The 19970-nt window shown below is 35.5% G+C and overlaps 1 protein-coding gene across 1 annotated transcript; it reads left to right on the top strand.

The window, feature by feature from the left end:
• The first annotated feature begins 12562 nt into the window (after positions 1-12562).
• Positions 12563-19818, top strand: LOC145777731 (uncharacterized). The gene is made up of 4 exons (XM_082589173.1): positions 12563-12745; positions 18343-18423; positions 18925-19043; positions 19327-19818. The coding sequence occupies exons 1-4, from the start codon at positions 12660-12662 to the stop codon at positions 19482-19484; spliced, it is 444 nt and encodes a 147-aa protein (XP_082445299.1). The 5' UTR covers positions 12563-12659; the 3' UTR covers positions 19485-19818.
• Positions 19819-19970: the final 152 nt, after the last annotated feature.

Below are 19970 nucleotides of genomic sequence, written 5' to 3'. Positions count from 1 at the left end.
TTAGATTTTTAAGTGATTGCTGTGAGTCCATACCAAAAATGTTGCACTGAATAGTATTTAGAGTGCTATGCATCTTTTCTTGGCTTTAATCTCATAATTGGATTTGCCAGTGTTGATTTTCTGCATAGCCTAGTCTAGTAGTCTTTCCTTAGTTTTCAGCCACGCCATCAACAAATTATACTGGTCTTCACGATTTTTGCTCTATGAACTTTGAAAAGACTGATTTTAGAGTAATTTAGGGTGCTGAATCCGAATCTGACCTTAGATTTATAATCTTATCACGTCAGGTTTGTGAGATATGATAACAACAAATTGTTGGTAAGACTACAATGGGGGTAAGACTGATCGGTCGATAATTGAAAGCAGAGTGGCGGTTTGCTTTTTTGAAGACAGCAGTGACATTTGCTTCTTTCCATGTTGTTGTAGTGTTGGGCGATATTGAAAAAAACAAAACGATACGATATTTGAAAAAATACTCGATATTTCGATACTTTTCGATATTTTTGTTCTAATTAAGAAAAGAGTTTCTCAGTCTTCGAAATTAGTGTCGGATTGCTGAGGTGATTGCCGACGCAGATGCATGAATGGCGCATTAGCGTCGGCATTAAAAATGCCGAAGCCACACGAGCGCTTGTAAGGTTAGGATTAGACAATTAGACATTCCTCCCAGTTGTTATGCCACAGCCATAGATTTGCTCCTTAGTCAACACCCTGATGGAGCTCTGCGAAAGAGGCGTGTGGATGGGTATCAAAGCACGAAAGCGGCTAAACGTAGACGCTTCATTGTGAACGGCGAAAACAGTGTAGATTTACAGCCAAGTGATGAGCCTCTTGATTTGTCCGATTCCAGTGATGACACGACAACCTCATCCTCCAAGGACCAATACAGCATCTGATGATTCCGATTCTGACATCTAGTTCTTCATCAAACAGACTTTGTGTTGCTCGCGGTAGCCTATCCCAATTGTGCCGAAATTATGTTAGTGCATCGTAAATCGAGACAATCTTCTCGCAGGGAGTTATTAATTTGTTACCGGTACTTGGTTGAGCAATTAACGTTATTTTATGATAATTTAACGTCGCTAGACGTCGAATTAATGTAAAACAAACGTAAAATTTTTTATTGGGCATTGTTGTTATGCAATATAACTAGCCGGGAAAATTAAATCGATTTGTGCCGACTCGAACGTAGAACCAACCCAAAATTAACTTACTTTTCCTCCCCGTGAGCTATTTAACTTGAATTATCGTAACAGCGTGCGTATCGCGTTGTTCGGTTAATCGCTACTTTTGGCATTATTACATCACAACAAATCAAACAATGCGGTCGTGATAGACTACTCTAGTATATTTTTCGCTTCTCATTTTACTTGTTTTGGTACAATTTTTTTCGTAATAAACGTTCACAGCAATTGCCACGGCAATTTTAACTTTTGCCGTTTGGCCTCGGCAACGTTTTTGTAGAGGTTTGCAGTTACGAGTTAGGGCTGTAATAGTTAAAATATCGAACGATATTGAAATACAGGGTGTAAACGCCAAGTGTAGACAAACAAAAATTGTCATAAATAAAAACAAAATTTGTCATAAAAAGAAGGATTCAGTGGTCCCCTGGGTTGATAGGAGTCTAGGAGACAGCGGGGTGACACTACAGCAAGATGGGGCAACCTCTCATACCGCGAAGTTGGTCCAGAGCTTCTGCAAGGACAATTTCAAGGGATTCTGGTCAAAGGAACTCTGGCCTCTATCTTCACCAGATTTGAATCCTACCGTATGGACTTTGGTGTCTGGTCACTATTGGAGCAGAAGGCCTGTGTAATCTCCCACAAAAATACTGATGCACTTAAACGAGCTTTGCTCAAATGCTGGGATGAAATAGATACTAAAACTTTGCGTGCAACATGTGCCCAAGTTCCAAATAGACTCAGACGTTTAATTCACGCCAAAGGTGGATATTTTGAATAAATGGCGATGGATATTAATCAGTGTGTCTTTGTTTTATTATTTAGCCCTCATTTAATGAAATCTATTCGATATTGACTTATTTATGACAATTTTTGTTTGTCTACACTTGGCGTTTACACCCTGTAAATATCGATATTAAAAAGATATCGTATCGTATCGAAAATTCGATATATTGCCCATCACTATGTTGTTGGTAACTTTGATGATGCAAGAGATTGATTGAAGACTTTTTGCAGTGGATATTTAATCTCTTAGTGTGCCTCTTTTAACAACCTTGGATGGATTTCATCAGGCCCCATAGCCTTGTTACTGTCAAGGGACAGTAATAACTTGTCGACATCTTTAACAAATTGGTGGAGTTTCTCCATGGGCAGTGGGCACAGGAACAGGAGCACATATTGGTCGTGGGATTATATCATCCTCTTCTACAAATACAGATAGAAAGGCACTGTTTAGAGAATTAGCAATTTCAGTATTGCCAGTTGCTTTTCGATCTGGTGTGTCAATTTCAGAAACTTTTTCTTGATGACTTGTTATACTCTTGACATGTTTCCAAAATGCTTTTGGGTTTTCCTGTATGTTGACAACCAGGTTCTTTTCAATGCTTTTCACAGAATTTCGTATCAGACTTGTACACGGATTTGGGGGGTCCAATTTCCACACTTCATATCAACTTGTCATTGTTGGTGAGGACAGATCTAGAATGTTACCTTGACCATTTGGGTCCATTCGACTTGGTTCGAGGACATGCTGATTTGTATATGAATCTCTGCAAGCTTCCAAGAATGCATGTGCTCTGGGGTGCTGGGCACATAAGGGTTGACCAATCTATGGCAGGGTAATTAAAGTCTCCGAGTATTACTAATTCATTATTTACTGCATTGGAAGCAAGAATTTGCACACAATCATTTATTTCATTATTACCGTCTTCAGAGTTATTTGGGCTTTGGTAAACGCATGTCAATATAATGCTTCTTGATTCAGTCAACAAGATTTTAGCTGCCACAGTGTCTATGACACCTTCACATTTTTCCCACTTGATTGCTCTGAATTGAGTATGTACAATTGTACATAAATGAGTACTCCTCTCCCATTACTACCAATGTCCAATATTTGCAAAAAGGTCTAAGTTCTTTTTTTGAAAGTCTGCTTCATTTTATTGATACAAATTAGTTTTTGAATTTTACTTCTGTTACTACTGTACTATAATTTTCGCTTTAGATACACTTATCAAACCACACAGCTCCTTTTTCTTGTTACAAAGGCTATCAACAATTGCATATAAGATCTTGATTTTGTTGTTTAATGATCTTTGTTCACATAACTTTCATTCTTCTTATCTTCCATTATGACCATTTCTCTTCTTTGGCAGTGCATGCATCTCTCTTTCTCTGTCTTTTTTGCATCAGTTTCTTCCACATCACAATCTGTTGTTGGGTGTACGATCTGCTCTGAATTGAAAGTTTTTTGACATCTTGATTTCGAGTATGAATTTTTTGTAAGTATGAACAGCTTATGTCTGTCCTCAAGTGAATTCAAAGAAACAATTCAAAGGTCTAGTAGAAATATTAGAGTCAAGCTTTTTGGTTCCTAATCTTCGATTGTTTGACATTGGTATTTCACAGCCTAAAACCGCTCTGATTGCCTCAGACAACTTTTTCCTCTCTTCATCGCGTCGCTGAGTTCTGTTTCAAAAGCTTCTTCTTCCATGCCAAAGACAATAACATTACGCTGACGTTTTTGCTGTTCCATAGCTTCAAAAACATCACATTTGATTTTAGTTACCTCTTTTAAGGTCGATACATGCATATTGCATATCAACATTGTCAACTGTCGTTTTATCAGCAGCATCAGTTAATGACCTCAGCTCATTCAAATCACTTTCAAGTTTTTCAATCTTCTGGCCCTGTTCAACTTGGACATTTATTAGCTGCGTTATAAACTTATAATTGACATGATTTTTTTAGATCCTCTTTGGCATCCTGGGCAAATCCATTGAATGACACCACACTTAGCTTCATTCTCATTTTTTGAGAGAACCAATAGAGTTTCTTTTGGCATTTTTACACTATGGGAATGCTGCCAGTAATTCCAAAGCTTACATTGAACGCCACTTTTTTCCACTGTCTTAAAGCGCAGTGGACAATTTTCATTTTCTTTCTTGGAATTTGCAGCCACAGCGCTTCTTAAATAATCTGACTAAGAATTATCAATTAAGCACTTCTTCAATACCCAAATCCTTTCAAAAAATAGAATCCTTGATTACAAATAGAATGGATTCGATTATACATGTTTTTTTCCTGTCTTCATGTGGTCACAGTAGCCGGTTTGTTGAACTTTTTTTGGGACATCACAATATTGTTTAAACCAGAGGTGACGAACCTGCGGCCCGCAAAACAATTTGACAATCGCTCATGCAAGCCTTAAAGCAGCCGGCGGCCATCGCGGCCATGGCCGCTAAGTAGTGCTTGAATGACCGCCGGTGCTACCTCCTCCGTCGGCCAAGTTTGGCCGCCGGTTTCTTCTAGCCAATTATTTAATTTCGCAATAGAATGATCGTGGATTAAATGTCGAAAATATGTAGTATCAAAGAGTGACGCAAAATTAGGTTAGCGCATCATAGTCACCACTGTTGTATTGAATATATCTAGCTGCGATCACCAGCGCTGTAAGTCTTGTTTACAATTCCCGATGTTTATTTTAACGAAGTGTTAATCCGAAGTGCTAATTTACATCGGCTGGCAATATTGTCGTTTTTATATCGATTCAATGTTGTCAGACATTGAATCGTTGTTAAAAAGGAGAACTAGGTTAGTTGACATCCGTGGGTAAAACACTTGTCTTCATAGTTGAGAACGCTGTGGGTTAGTGACTTTACAGTTCACACCCTCAATGGTGACATCATAACGGAATAAATGGACAGGTTTTATGAAAGGCTGTATGCAGTTGAAACAATTTACTGAGCTGCGAGCAGTTAAAACAATTTAGGGTCGTTAGATGGTCCCGCAATTCCGGAAAAAAAACGAGTTTCAAGGCCTGCTCATGCATTAAAGACAAAAGACCTCAAAACTGTTTTATGCCTTCACGGCTACACCTTTCCTTTGCTATTTTCTTGCCCTAAACACTAGGTAACTTTCAGGGTTTATCCTCTATCCTTTTTGCTCAAGTTGATTTGTTTTTATTTTTTACTGTTGTATGTTTCGATTCTGCGTAAGATAATCTCAACTGTGTGGGTTTTATTACTTTCATCTGCCGTTTGTTACTTTTCGTGAATAATATCTTGAGTCGCTTTTAAAAGATTTCATAGTGGGTTACGATTAAAAAGTTGTGTGGCCCAATAACTCATGTGTAAGTGGTAAAGTGGCCCGCGACCGCAAAAAGGTTCGTAACCCCTGGTTTAAACTTTCAAAGTGAAAAAGTCCTGGAAACTTGTCACTACTATTTTTTTTTGTGCATTAAAGTTTAAATCGCTCTTGTTGCAAGTGTTCATAATGTCTTAAATTGGAATCGACCAAGAATATGTATAGGATGAAGTAGCTGTTTTATGTCTTGACCACTTTCCCTTTACTAGTTTCTAACCCCAACCGAAACCTTTACCTAACCCTGAAGGTAGGGGTTGGAAAATAGTGAAGTAAAGGGAAAGTAGTAAAGCCTTGATTTCAGGGTTAGAAAAAATCATGATTTTTTTAAAAAAATCAAAAAAATCTGATTTTTTTGATTTAAATCGGATTTTTTTGATTTAAATCAGATTTTTTTGCTTTTTTTTTATATAAAAAAGCGTCGAGTCTACTTGGGGGAAGAGATCATTTTAGTAAGATAGCAGAATTATTTTTAACCCCTTGATTGATTGAAAGGCTTTGCTTTGCAAGTGTTTAATCATTTTTATTATCATATTGTAGGCTAGCCTGTCTATTGCACATATTTTTAAGTAGGTGTGATATGTTGCTTTATACTAAATCATAATGTGCATATCGAGATTGAGGTACGTCTCAACTCTCAGACTGTCATCTCACTACACTAAGATCTTTCCTTACGTTTGAGCACACATCACTTTGCTTTTTTGCTCAACTGATGCATAGCCTACAACCAGACTTTTTGCAAAGAAAGTTTAACTGTGTAATATATGTTACCGACGTACCATACCAAAACAATAAAAGTTCAGATGACACAAAATTGCAGTTTATTTTGCATTGAGAAGTTTGTACATAAATACAAGCTCGCCAGCTTTTGCAGTGCCCAATCAATTTCGAACTTCTGATTGAACCAGACCAAAAGTGGAAAAAACTTGCTCAAAAACTATGTTTAGTGAACAACACTGTTTGTGAACTGCCAAGTAAACTAAGTTGCCTTTCAAAACATGCATAGCCTATAGCCTTAAGTATTTAAATATAACTTTTGTATTACAGAGAGGCAGTGAAACTTTTGTTGATGTATATATATATCTATTTTTATTTTAGCAAATAAAAAATCAGTTGATTTTTTTGATTTTTATTGTTTGATTTAAGTCAATGATTTAAATCATTTGAAAATCAACCAACCCTGCTTGATTTTTTTTTGTGTGATGAAGTTTAAATCGCCCTTGCTCTAATGCACTTGTATGTGTCAATAGGACTAATTTCTCAAAAAAAGTTTTATTTTTTCCATCTCTTTTGTAGGTTTGGTGGCTGTACAATTTTAAGATAGTGTTTTATCGATGTATATATATTTTAAACCTTTGGGTTTTGTTATCTTTCTTTTTTGTTGGTGTCAAATTTGTATGTTTACTTTGCCGTTCTGTACATGTTTGCACCAGCAGCAAAACATAAATTTGAATTAATTGAACCAGTTACTGTTTACATTTATCATGTGGCAATTTGGCATTATTAAATTTTTGATTGGACCAGTTTGTCATATGATAAATGTTTTGTTTTGCGCTCATGGTGACAATAAACAGTATACGGCAAATCACATATGAAAGAGAACAGACAAGCTTATCTAGTTCTATATCCATTCGATGGACTTGATCTAAAATAGATGTACTTTTGGGGCTGACTGTCGGGAAAATATGTTTATAAACAAAACTACATTATCATATTTTAAAGTTACAACTGCATTTTGTATTTACATATTATTGTACTTTTGAATTTTAAGCATGCCTTATCATTTATTCTGTGCAGATATATTATACAGTTTTAATGCGATAATGAATTTAATGTCAATGGTTAACATATTAAGTGTTGGTCGTCGAGGATTGATGCATTCTTTTCATAAATGTAGCACAACAACAAACAGAAGTTTCTTCATTTTATCCTCTGTACTGCAGCAAGAAAAGCCCCCAAAGAAACCATACACTCCTAAAGGAAAACTAGACAATGACTCTTCATCATCATATAAGGGAGCAAATGTACTAGAACCTTTTCCAAATGATATTAATCCAACTACTGGAGAAAAAGGTGGACCTCGAGGGCCAGAACCCACTCGATATGGAGACTGGGAAAGGAAGGGAAGAGTATCAGATTTTTAAAACAATTTACTATAGTTTTAGTACGTAGTACTAAATAATGATGTTTCATACTAAACTATAACGTGTCTTCTCAACCGGCTGAATCACTGTCTATTAGGTACATTGAAAGCCTTGACTGTGACGCCATTGCAGTGTAGGAATGTACTGGGGAAACTGTATATTTAACAAACGTTTTTTTTTCCTTTTTCAATTGAATCTATCTAAAGAACTATCTCTCTGGAAATCTTATGCTGTGAAGACTACAAACAGTTTTTCTATTGAATTTTTACAAAACTTTACTCACTTTCATGTTACAACAGCAAGTGGTTAGCTCATAAAGAATATCAAAAGGTGTGTTAAGTTTTCAGGTCAGATAAATGCATCCTTAACAGAAAGAACTGCACTTTATTCAAAAAAAAAAAAATGGTAAAGACTATGTTCTCCATCACATATGTCTATTTAGCATTGTTTATTCTTCTAATACAAACCTGTACTGGTTATGCCACTTGCAACTATCAGTTGTTGTGTCATATATCATTTCTTATTTTGATGAGTGGCCTAGTTATTTTTAGTGGTAAGAGTGTTATTTATCTAGTTAACTATTTTTAAATGGTTTTAAAATACCAATAATTTTATTTTAAATTGTGTTGTTGCCTCTGTGTTTTGCTTCTTTGCGCGTATTTTTATATCACAGCTTGTCCATCATTATGGTCTTCGATGCAGGGATCGACTTCACCGGCCATGCTTGCATGCATGCGAACGCACAAAGCCTGATTTACTTTTGTTTGCCATCTTTGAACACAAAAGGCATCATCATCATCTTGATGCTCAATAATATTTTTAAATTTTATTTTTGTTTTTGCTTAATATCAAAACTTTCAATAATGACTCCAGAAATGGTGACACTTAGATCGTGTGGTTCGTATTCTTAGACATACTTGATTTAATCACTTGTGTTATTGTATATGACGTGTTTGAAGGGAGGTTTGAAAAAAAATGAACGCACTGCCCGTGATTTTGCCCACAGGAGTAGCGTACACAATAAAATTAACTGAAATTTATTTTTACTTTGTGTCACCACTTTACGTATTGCGGATATTCGGTTGTTTGCAGCAACATAATTTCGCGCTCTGCCATGTGCTAAGTATTTGAGAAAGTCGGCTACGGTACGGTAATTAACTAATTATCGTATCTTGATCCTGCTCCAGAACTCAATCTTGTCTGATTGGCAAAAGGAGGAAATAAATGCAGGTTATCAAAAAAGTTCAGTAGCCTACTGTATTGTTCTTTTGAAGTAGGTTAGATGCTTATTGAATGATATTATTTATTTTCCAAGTAGGCTAATAATAACAATGTCATGGTTTTATTGTTTGTCGTTCTACAACTTCTATGTTTTTTTTTTAGCGACAGGGCTTAGTTTTCATTTTATATCAGGTATAGGATTTCATCACATTAGTACCCGACCTATTCTCATTGCATTATGCAAAAAAGAATACAATCGGTGCCGTTTTTAAAGTCTTTGGTTTGACCCGACTTGGAATCCAGAGAAGGCGAAACCACTCGGCTACTGAGCTGGTTATATTCCAAGTAAAGTTAGGATGTAATATAGGTGTCAAATTCATTGGGGAGTGGGGTATTATTAGTTTTGTGTTTGTTCTCAAAATTTATTTGCCTGGAGCCGCAACAGGAATCAAGCTTTTTCACTCAAATTACCGGCATAGACTACAATTTATGTTCTTTTGAAAAAGGTTAACTTACATGTTTTCTTCAGGGATATCTAGAACAACGGGATTGCTGACTTTGCGAATTTCGATAAAGCGATGGACACTAGAAGGGTCAGCGCTGTTAAACGCCCGAAAATGAAAAAGGCGAAAGCGTGTGTCAATTACGCTGTTGAGAAGTCGCCTTTTCTAGATATCCCTGCTGTGAAGCTAAAATAATAAGGTCTTGAAAGTGGGCACTCCTAGGCATCTTCCCTAGCAACGCCCATAGCAACAACTAATGGCTGGCCTTATCTATAACTTAAGATCATCATTTTAAAGCAAACTTTTGCTGTTAGTCATCCAAGACTATTGAACACAGCTTTAGTTTTCATATTTAATTGATTATTGCATCACTTTTGAGCAAGTTTTAGTCATCAAAACTAGGAAATAAAAAAAAAGTAAGAAAATTCAATTTCGTGGTATTGCTAAACAAAGAAAGTTGGATAAGATTGGTTGTAAGTCTAACAATGGTGGTAGACTTGATGAACCGTTACCGTAACACAAGTGTAACCTTTCCTGTAACACCAGAAAGCCATCCAACAACAGAAGATCAAAGCCCTTTTTGCCAACCTTCTGCTTCAGCAAAAAAAAAAAATAGGAAACTAAGACAGTAGCAAAATCTCTGCATATTCAGAAATCTGCCAAATACTCGACAAGTTTTGACTTGACAAATCAAGAAAAAGAAGCTTTGACACATCCAAGGCCAGGAGAAAAACATTAAAAGCACTTAAGAAAAAATTACAAATTCAAGCAGAGGCAAAAAAGGGTCTACTTATGATAAAGGAGGCTTTAAGGTGTTGAAAATGTTTATTGTTGTTTTTCGTAAAATGTGATCTTTGACCAAGTACCAAATTTTAATCCCAAATACTGTATCTCTTTCATTTATTTGCCAATCGCTTTCAAATTTTTAACACTATTAGGCAGAGTAAACATGCAAAACCTCTGGTCAAAGAATTTTGGAAATTTTGTCCATAAGGCTGTCGGCACCCATTTGTTTCATGTCCGAGGATCAAAACTTTTTGAAAAAATGCAACAATTCGAATAACTTTTTATTTTCTCAAAATATCTTCATTTCCTTCCATAGAGCTTCAGTCTTGATACTTATAAACATTCTGTTAAAATTTGATTTAAATCCAGTAAGTGGTATTAACAATATTTGTGTTTAAATTTTGTGTATTTTTCACCACTTGGTGGCGGTTTGGGGAAGAACGGCCACATTTTCAAATTTTTTTTTGCTTTTTTTAAATTATTTCATCTTCAAGCATCATTTTAAAAACAAGAAATGGGTTGTATGTTGAGAAATCCACATTTTAGTTTGTGCAGTAATGATGCAGTAACCCTCCTATTGTCCACTTCAAAACAGAGTCAGCAATCCCGTTGTTCTAGATATCCCTGGTTTTCTTGCAAAGTAAATTCATTATTTCAGGACACGTTTCATTATCTCAAAATGTAATTTTACTGCATTCCCCCCACAAAAACAACAAGCAACACATGCAAATCAATATCGGTATTGTCTCCACTCGTGGAAATAACCGTTTCTTTCCTTACAGCAATTGACTTCACTCCTATTCTCCATCATTTCGTCCATCGGATCTTCTTCAGTCCGACTTTGTTTTGTTAATTTCTGTTTGAGTAATTGTTTTACGTTTTGTAAACAATTTTGTTCGTAGCGCCCACAATCATATTTTATTAACCTATTTACCAAGGTAAGCAGATGTTAAATCTCTTCTAAAACTTGGATAATAGCACAAAACACACATTTGTCCCTCAACTAGAGTTAAAAATAAATCTATTATTGATTTAACTTTATTATATCAACCTGCTAGTTCTAGTTACTAATACCCATTGCTGGAAACACGCGTGCCCTTTTGCCGCCAGATAGTTAGGCGTAAATGGAATGTTGGTTCAGTGAGTGAGAAAATATAATGAAACGGAAAAATTGCATATTTTTTTCGGTACAGAAATTTACCGCTATGATAGTGTTAACTTTGATAAATTTGGTCATCACAAAACTGCGTCGTGAACAAAAACATTATTGCACGAAAAGCAAACCAAAACAAGTAGGCTAAATCCTAAATAGGAACCGTTTGATAGCTGTAAGCTGCTGCTTCAATCTGGGCTACAACGTGCAATCTGAATCATACAGCCTAGTAGCAAGGCAACTTTAATTTTTTCGGTTGCAGCCAAGTTGCTTATATAGGCTATAGGCCTAATGGAAGAAGAACGAAAAGTTGCAAAAGGTCGTAAGAAGACTAGGCCTACTAGAAAAGGAGTTTTAAATATTTCTAATTGAGTGATACTCGACAACTAAAATTTATTAGCTCTGTCAAGGTTCCGGATATTTTTAATCTAACTCAGAAAAATTGTAGGCAAAAACTGTTGATAGCCTATAGGCCTATGATGGTCAACTTTCTTGCTTCTTAATAGCACAATGAAAAGAACCATAAAGAGACTTAACTAAGCAACAACAAAACATTTCATTTAACTTCATAAAAACAATGAGCGAAACGTTTTAGACTAATCGTAGCCTACCGTAAGCCCTTTTTAAGCATATAGTATAAAAGAAAATATTGTAAAAGAAATATTAAAGTATCTTACAGTAGCCTATCACAAAAAACGTATAAACCAAACATTTAAAAAATTGCTTAAACTTGCTCACACAAAATGATAACTGAAATATTACGCAGCACAACGGGTCAAGAGATAAAATTAATTGTTCAGAAAAGAAGTAGCTTGCCAAGCTGATGACGCAAGATAGACAGAAGCACAACACCAGACACTTCTGCTTGAGTAGGTTACATCTTTTCTGAACAATTAATTTGAGCCTACCTCTCTCTCAAATAGCCTACTTGACCCTTTGTGCTGCGTAATCTTTCAGCTATCATTTTGCATGAGCACTGAACAAGTTACGCAGTTTCTCAAATGTTTAGATTAGATCATATTTTTGTTGTGATACTGTATGATTCTTTAGTAACTTATTTCTTTCCTAGAATTTTCATTTATAAGCTAGAGTTGAAAAGGGCCATATCAAAAGCCAAAAACGTGCGCTTATTGTTTTTTATATTATTGTATTTATTAAGCGTTTATTTCAGTTAAACGCAGTGTTGTTGCTTAATTATGTCTGTTTATGGTTTAGAAAAGTAACATCTCTACCCAATTTGTAATGAAAAGAATGTAGTGAGAATATCTGAAAAACATATCAGGCCATTTAAACTTATCTATTGTTTTGGTGTAAGGATCACCTTCAAAATTCTGTCGATGGTACAACGGATAATTTGTCCTCAGCACAAAAGGTGGTAACATGATAGGGCTTTGTTTTATGATGAGGTTTATTGTGAAGTATGCCCACAATACATGATATCAGTGCAAAAAAAGGAAATTAAAAGAATAAGTTGAAGGCAATCCAAGGTTTACTTTTTGAAACTACGAGTTTGAAATCAGGCCTAAAAATCATGTCAGGCATTGCCGATGCTATTCGTCTGAGAGAATTCACCAATACACATCCCCAGGTTACCGTAGAAGATGCAAATTTGATCAAGTGAGTTAAAGTTTTGCTGCAGCCTACAGCAGATTTGCTCCTTCAGAAAGCAGAATGCATTGTGAGACGATCTTTGGCTAACACTTAATTTACGTTAGTAAAACGTTTTGAGATTAAAAAAAAGTTAATTTGACTAATAAAACTTATCTGTTTTTAGTGAACCACCCAGCAAACTGTCCACTTGAAGCGGTTGACTGTCTCTTATCTTTAGTCTATAGTCCTGTTGCTCAACACAACAAACAGTGTACCAGCCTCATTTTTTTAATCAAATATCGATTTCGCTTTTAAAGCATCTTCAGTTTGATATTGTCAAGAGCAAAATAATAATAAAAAATTCTTCAAAGGTTAAAAGTTTAGATATTATGACGTAACAATGCATGTTGCGCCACCATGGAAACAATGAAACAAATTATATGATCTATTACTACGTAATTACTAATGAAGAAAACGTAACAAGTAAAATTAAATAGCATGAAAACCAAAAGAGTCTACAAGTTTTATCAAATGAATGTAAAAGATAATTAATAAGTTTCTACACTGTCGATTCGACAATCAAGAAATTGACAAAATTAATGGATGTTCTAAAACAATTACGCAGGCAAATAACAATAAAACAATTAACTAATCAATGAAATCAAAAGTATTGACTGTCTATGCATAGTGATATTATTGAGATTTTGCTAAAAAACTTAACCAGAGCAATTGCATGAAGTGCACAGCAAACAAATGTGCTATAGTAGGCCCACAAGTGTTTTTCATTTAAATTTAGGCAAAAACATTTTTTGAACATTTATTTTGGCATCTAACAATTGATACCACAATTCTTCTTTGTGGTCAAGTTTGATTGGGTTTGGTTCTTCTACAAACGTGACTTCAAAGCAGTCTGATAATTGAAGATTTCCCAGTGAAGCATCAGTATGTATTTTTTGGTAATGTTGTAACAGTGCCGTTCTGTCGGTTTTGTCGGAGGAGCTGCCGCAGTTACCCGAATTCCAAATGGAGCGATGTTTGTTCCAACGTGCAGAAAATGAATTTTTTGTTTGTCCAACATACTGCTCTTTGCAAATTTTGCAGGTAGCTACGTAAATTCCAAAGTTCTTACATGTCAAATTCTGTTTAAGACGAAAAAGTTTTCCTGATTGCGATGTAAGACTGTGTGTGTCACTGACCATACAAGAAAAGTTTTTTCTACCGCCACACAATGCACAATTTCCGCACCTTTTTGAAGATCCAATGTTTTTAATTTTTTTATTTGAAAAAGCCAAATCCTTGTAAGTCGTGACATAAGATGCAATAGTTGGTGGTCTTTTGAAGACAATACTGGCTGAAGATTTTAATTTCTTTTCTTTGTCTGAAAGCGTCAAAATGTTTGTAAAAGAGGAAGCCCAAATGATTCTTTTTTTGTCTGCGTTGGTTTTCTTCTCCGGTGCAAGTCTAGATTTCCAAGTTTTTGCCAAGTCAATAATGCTTTTGGTCATTTTTTTATTAAAGCCAGAGGCTATGCATTTATTGTACAAGCGAGTTAAACTCTTCAAGTAATATGGTTCAGTTTCATTTAATCGACGCATTCGAATGCATTCTCCATACACAATTGATTTGAACACACTCTGTGGATGATGTGAATTTCCATGAAGAAATTTTGCGTCCACAGCTGTTGGTTTCACAAAATCAGAAGTGAAAAACCCCATGTTGTTTTGGCTTGAAATGATGTGAAACACGTCAAGAAACTCAACTCCTTTTCCTTCTTCTTCGGTGGAAATATTTCTAAATTTTAGTTTTAAATCCCAAGATGCAAATGCTTCGATCAAGTGCAAGTGTATGTTTTCTGTGTTTTGGGACCCAAATGATAGCCACATGATGTCATCGATGAATCTTTTGAATAGTTCCGTTTTCTGTAATACATGCGATATGCTTCGAACAACATAATGCATGGAAATGTTGGCAATCGATACGGAGTTGTTGTCACCGGTTACCAAACCTTGCTTTTGTTTATAAAATTTGTCCTGGTATTGAATAATTACATTGTCCAAGCAAAGCATAACTAAATTAATAAACAAAGTTTGTGTTGTTTTGCTCCATGTCGTTTGTTGATTCAAAGCAAATGCCATTGCTGTTTGTACTAGTCGACGGTTCAGGTTAGGATAGAGTCCTTCTACATCAGCTGCTACGAGGTGCAGTTTGTTATCATTGTTGTTGAGAAATGTTTTGGACTTGACTTCCAATTGATGAGTTTTGTAATGTAATCCTTGCTGTCCCTGCAGTATTCATCAATTTCTGTCTTACAGAAGTTAACACTAATTGGTTGGAGCATATGTTCGAGGAAAGCAGTAATTCTGGAAGTGGTGATGTTGCCGGCAGATTGTAATAATCTGGTCGGAATTTCAGAGATTGTTGTTGTTTTTAAGACTTCTTCGTTTAGTTTGTGAGTTTTAAACAAAGGGTATGCATAAGCTGCGGAGTTATTGCAAAAGTATTTAGCTGTAGGTCCAGGTTTTCTATGGTATCCTGATGGTGAATGTTGAATCCCTACGGTATGCAATAAAAGTTTGTCATCCAAAATACCTGCTGCATGTAATTTCTTCATCAAATTTTCACCATCTTTTCTAACTTCATTCATATGCTTATTGATGTTGCTTTTATTCAACGTATTTATCTCGTGAAATTTCTGTAGCTCCTTTTCCATTATTTGGTCATAATCCGAATAGTTAACGATGATTGTTTTTCCGTCTTTGTCTGCACGACAAATGACAATTTCTCTGTCTCTGACTAAAGTTTTAAGGTGGCATAGGGCATTTCTTTGTGACTGCGTTAGATTATTTTTAGTGAAATAGTTTTTTTGAATTTGTTTTTCTGCATTGCGTAGTTTAGACGTGACCATTTCAGTGTAGGTGGTGGTTTCTTCGTCCAAAACTTCTCGGTTGGGTCTAGATGTTTTAGGAATTTTTAGTTTGTCTGGTAGTCCATTTTTAAAGCTTTCGTCATCATCGTTATCAGATTTAAAAACATTTTCCCACTCAATTCTACGGATGTGTTGTTGCATGTTGTACCATTCTGATTGTTTGATTGTTTCATTCCATTTAGGTGTTGGCGCAAATTTCAAACCATACATTAATACTATCTTTTCATCCTCAGTAAGTGCATAGTTGGATTTATTTAGAATTATAGCGTCTGCGTCTCTAATCTTGTTCTGTTTCTTTCTTTGGATTTTTCTTTGGCGATATCGAGATGTGCTTTTTTTGTTTTTACGATAATGGTAGTTGTTTTGACATTGCATATTTATCCGGGTTTGTTCTTGTTTATTCCTAAGCCAGTTAAATTTTTTAATGAAGTTATTTAACTGAAGTTATTTAATCTTCAGTTTGATATTTAACAATATCAAACTGAAGATGCTTTAAAAGCGAAATCGATATTTGATTAAAAAAATGAGGCTGGTACACTGTTTGTTGTGTTGAGCAACAGGACTATAGACTAAAAAAAAGTTAATCAGCTTTGCAAGATTAAACGCTTGTTTCAAATCGGCTACCGTGTTCTTTGTAGACACATAGCCTATCGGCCAAAAAGCAGAAAGTTGTTAGAATTCAGTGAAGGCTAGTTTAGTTCGCTAACCAAGTTCTTGTAGTCTATAATGTTAAAAAGTGTTGGATTTTTTTATTTATAAAACCTTTTTTCTTTTATAAGCTGTTTGGAAAAACTTTCCTTAAAATTCTATGTAGGTTATATCTTTAAAATTAATATATTTTTCACACTATTGTTGTGGGCTACTGAAAAATTGTCCCGCTGTGTCACGCTTTTTTGTTTAAATTAGGGATTCTTAAACTGTTTTGTAACATGAGCCTTATGATTATTTTTCATTTGGGCGGACCCTTCCCACTTATCAATTTAGGATTCCGGGATGGGGCCGTTTGGCTGGCTATAATTCTAAATAAAGTAGGCATAACCGGTACCTTATTCTAAGGAATTTTTATCACTGCACATTTTCTTAGAAAACAGTTATATACCGTAATGCTATATGACATAAAAACTATAAAATTGCAAATTTAAGCAAATGCTGCTTTTCCGGTTACCTCGCTTTTAGTTTGCTTGCTATCACAGTTTCATGCTACTGTGCAAAATCCTCTTTTTTGTGAAAATTAAGGACAGGCGATAACCAATCAAGTTGCATTTTGATAAGTAAAAGTAAAACAGATGAAAAATATTAAAAAATACTTTAATCTTTTTCTTTTAAAGCCTGCCAAAGCACTTAATTGGTTAATTTAAAACCGCTTCTGATGTGGTGTCAAATCAAGAACAACTTTAAAAAACTCAAAAGAGGTTTACAGCAGAAGAACTATTAGGTTAGTTATCAAGAAACCGATTTCATGCCAATGTAGATATTATATATCATCTTATGCCGGAAAGAGAAAATTACCTTTCTCAAAATTTGCGTTGAATTGTTTTTGTTTTGTCCGAAATCGCACCTTTGTCATAATAATAATTATTAAAAACTTTGGTAAACCACTCTTGCTTCTCTGCTTTTGGTGTTTTTTCTTTTAACTTTACGACTTTTATCGTCCATCCACCTCAAAATAGCAGGCTTGGGTTATATTCAGAAAGCGGTGGCATATTCATGTTGATGTACAAGCAGTCACTGATAGTTTGACGCACTCACGATTGTCTGCAAGTGGTCTCATGTCTCACCGCGAATACACATGATTACAGCGTGAATGACCTGATGAAAGCCCAGACTGATAATATTACATCATAGATTAGACAGCTTCAAGCAAAATTTATTTTACACTTATTGGTTTTTCGAAAAAAAAAAGAAACTGACTACATAAAAGAAATCGGCTTGATGTTTTGTATGTACTGGTATTGTTTATTATTCGGCCAAAAAAACTCTTATTTTATTACTACGCATTTCGCAGTTTATTACTGCACAATTTTGGTTTATTACTGCACAAAATGGTTATCACTGGGCCTTAGAATTAAGTATGAAAGTATAGGTGAAGACCATTTGGGAAAAAAGTAGGCATTTCTGCCATAACCGGTACCCTGATGTAACGATGCAGTAACATTTTGGCTCCACTTCGGAGAAATGTTAAGGTCCATGGAGAGTGGAGACACAGTTGGGATTGGGGAAACTTCTAGGTCCAGAGGAGAAAGTTCTTTTTCTTCATTTTTTTAAGAAATCGTTGATTGATTGCGGGAATCTTCAATACATTCTCGAACTGAAAAAGATTCTTTGAGAGCTTAAATAACAACACCAGAATGTTTTATCGTAGCTAGCAATGCACAAATGCATTAACCTTAATTTTTACGCAAAACTGGATTGTTGGCCTAATCAACTGTTGACTTGAATGCCAACAATAAATTCTCTAATCTCGTTTACGGCACTTTATGAATTGCCTTTTCGCCAAGCCTAACCAAAATGAGATTGTGCATTAAAGCGTCAAATGGTAAAACAAAATCATCAAGCCGAAATTAGGCCAGGCTATGCTAAAATTAAAAAAAAATAACAAAATTTATTTTAAAGGATTTTGTTATTTTATGCCACAGCAGCCTAATCCTACTAATATTAAAATAACAGATGGACCATTCTAAATCGGTGCCATTTTTAGAGCTCCAAGAACTGGTCACACTGTTGGAGGTCTTTATGTATGCCAAGTCGGCAGGGTTCATCCTTTCGATCCCAGTATACCGTACGTATAGTAGCTTACTTTAGGCCCTACAAAGCCTAGACTAAACAATGCAACAAGTTAACTGTAATCTATTTCCTTTTTAGAATGGATGCCGTTTCTTTATCGAATCTGTGGTAAACCCCTCATTTTTTTTTAGATGGATGTTGTTGTCGCTTATCCACTCAACATGTTTACCGGGCTATGCAAAAATTAAAAAAGATTTGTGTATCTTTACATTTCAGCATTAGCGGTGAGATGGCGCAACGGATAAGACGTTGGCTTTCTAATTATGCAAACCTGGTTCGACTCCCGGCTTCAACTGGTGGTTGAAAACACCGCCCACCTCTACCTAGGGTGTAATAAATTGGGTGGGCTTAATTGCTGCAGGAAAGGCGGCCGAGAAAAAGGAACTGGCCACCCTACTCTCCTTAGTACCGAAGGCTTTGTACAATGAGAACCTTATCTTCTTATACCCAACACTTGAATCAAATGTTGGACCACCTTCACCTTTTTACATTTCAGCGCTACAAAAGTTCGATGTGACTTGTCGTTTCCAGATATATCGGAAGTCGAACCAGTCACTGTTGGCCCGTGGAATCGGTTTGAAACATCGTATAGTTTGCATTTTCCTGAGGGTGTAGGTAATCATTGTTATAACATTGGTTCGCTGCTGTCTGAATGTTTCGCATGCTGATTGCTGATGTAAAAATAAAATGATTGAAAATTGGAAATCGTCTTTTTTTTATGTAAAACATGAAGCAGTGTCACTTTTTCTTCATAAAAGTGGTGTTTAACTTTGCAAAAATCACTGACTTCGTTGACAAGGTGATAAAATAATCTACAGTAACTAAGCTTATAAGTTAAATCTGTCAACGTTGAATACAGTTTACCATATTGCTTGCCTTCAATGCAATTTCTTTTCAGCTCCCATTGACAAGAGATACACACCAACAAGCCACAAAGCACCGTTACCCATTGGAGCAAAATCTCCTCCATCTTTAGGAGATTTAAATCCTCATTTGGTGCGTCCTCCGCCAGAATCAAATAACAGCAGAGACTGGAACAAAATCGCAGAACTGTAAAATTGTAATTCAAAGGCCTTATTGTAAGACTTTTGGAAGTCACTTTGCTGTAGGCCTACCCTGCATAGCTGTAAACTGTAAAGTAGGCCTATAGCAAAAAAATTTGTGATATTGCGTAGTTCAAAAATTTATTTTTTGTGCTGTATCTGTGTAGGCCTATAGGAAATATTAAGCCTTTATACGTCTTCAAAATCGAATAAAATCTGGCTGACAGGTATCGAGCGATTAAACCGAGCGCTTATAAGAAACGCGCTTTGCCCAGACACGTTTTTGGGTTCAAAGATACTTTTTGTTTAGTCGCACACTTTGTAATTGGACATGACCATAATATAATCAATGATAAATGTCTAAACTTGCTTTTAAACTTTTTGGTTTAAAACTGAACCTTCCTTTAGAAGCTCAAAACTAAGAGCTATTGGAGAAACGACCACACGACAATTCCTATAATCCAATTCATAAAAACCTTTGAGGAGTTTGCCAGTAGAT

The sequence above is a fragment of the Aplidium turbinatum genome, chromosome 9, assembly GCF_918807975.1.
Source record: "Aplidium turbinatum chromosome 9, kaAplTurb1.1, whole genome shotgun sequence".
Classification (NCBI taxonomy): Eukaryota; Metazoa; Chordata; class Ascidiacea; order Aplousobranchia; family Polyclinidae; genus Aplidium; species Aplidium turbinatum.
This window is presented reverse-complemented; position numbering and strand designations above follow the sequence as displayed.

What these genes read in the sequence shown, in the direction of transcription:
- LOC145777731 (XM_082589173.1), top strand. Translation starts at nt 12,660, where the DNA reads ATGTCAGGCATTGCCGATGCTATTCGTCTGAGAGAATTCACCAATACA. An exon ending in GAAGATGCAAATTTGATCAA is followed by an intron (nt 12,746 to 18,342) that starts GTGAGTTAAAGT and finishes TGCCATTTTTAG; the next exon opens with AGCTCCAAGAACTGGTCACA. An exon ending in CCTTTCGATCCCAGTATACC is followed by an intron (nt 18,424 to 18,924) that starts GTACGTATAGTA and finishes TTTACATTTCAG; the next exon opens with CGCTACAAAAGTTCGATGTG.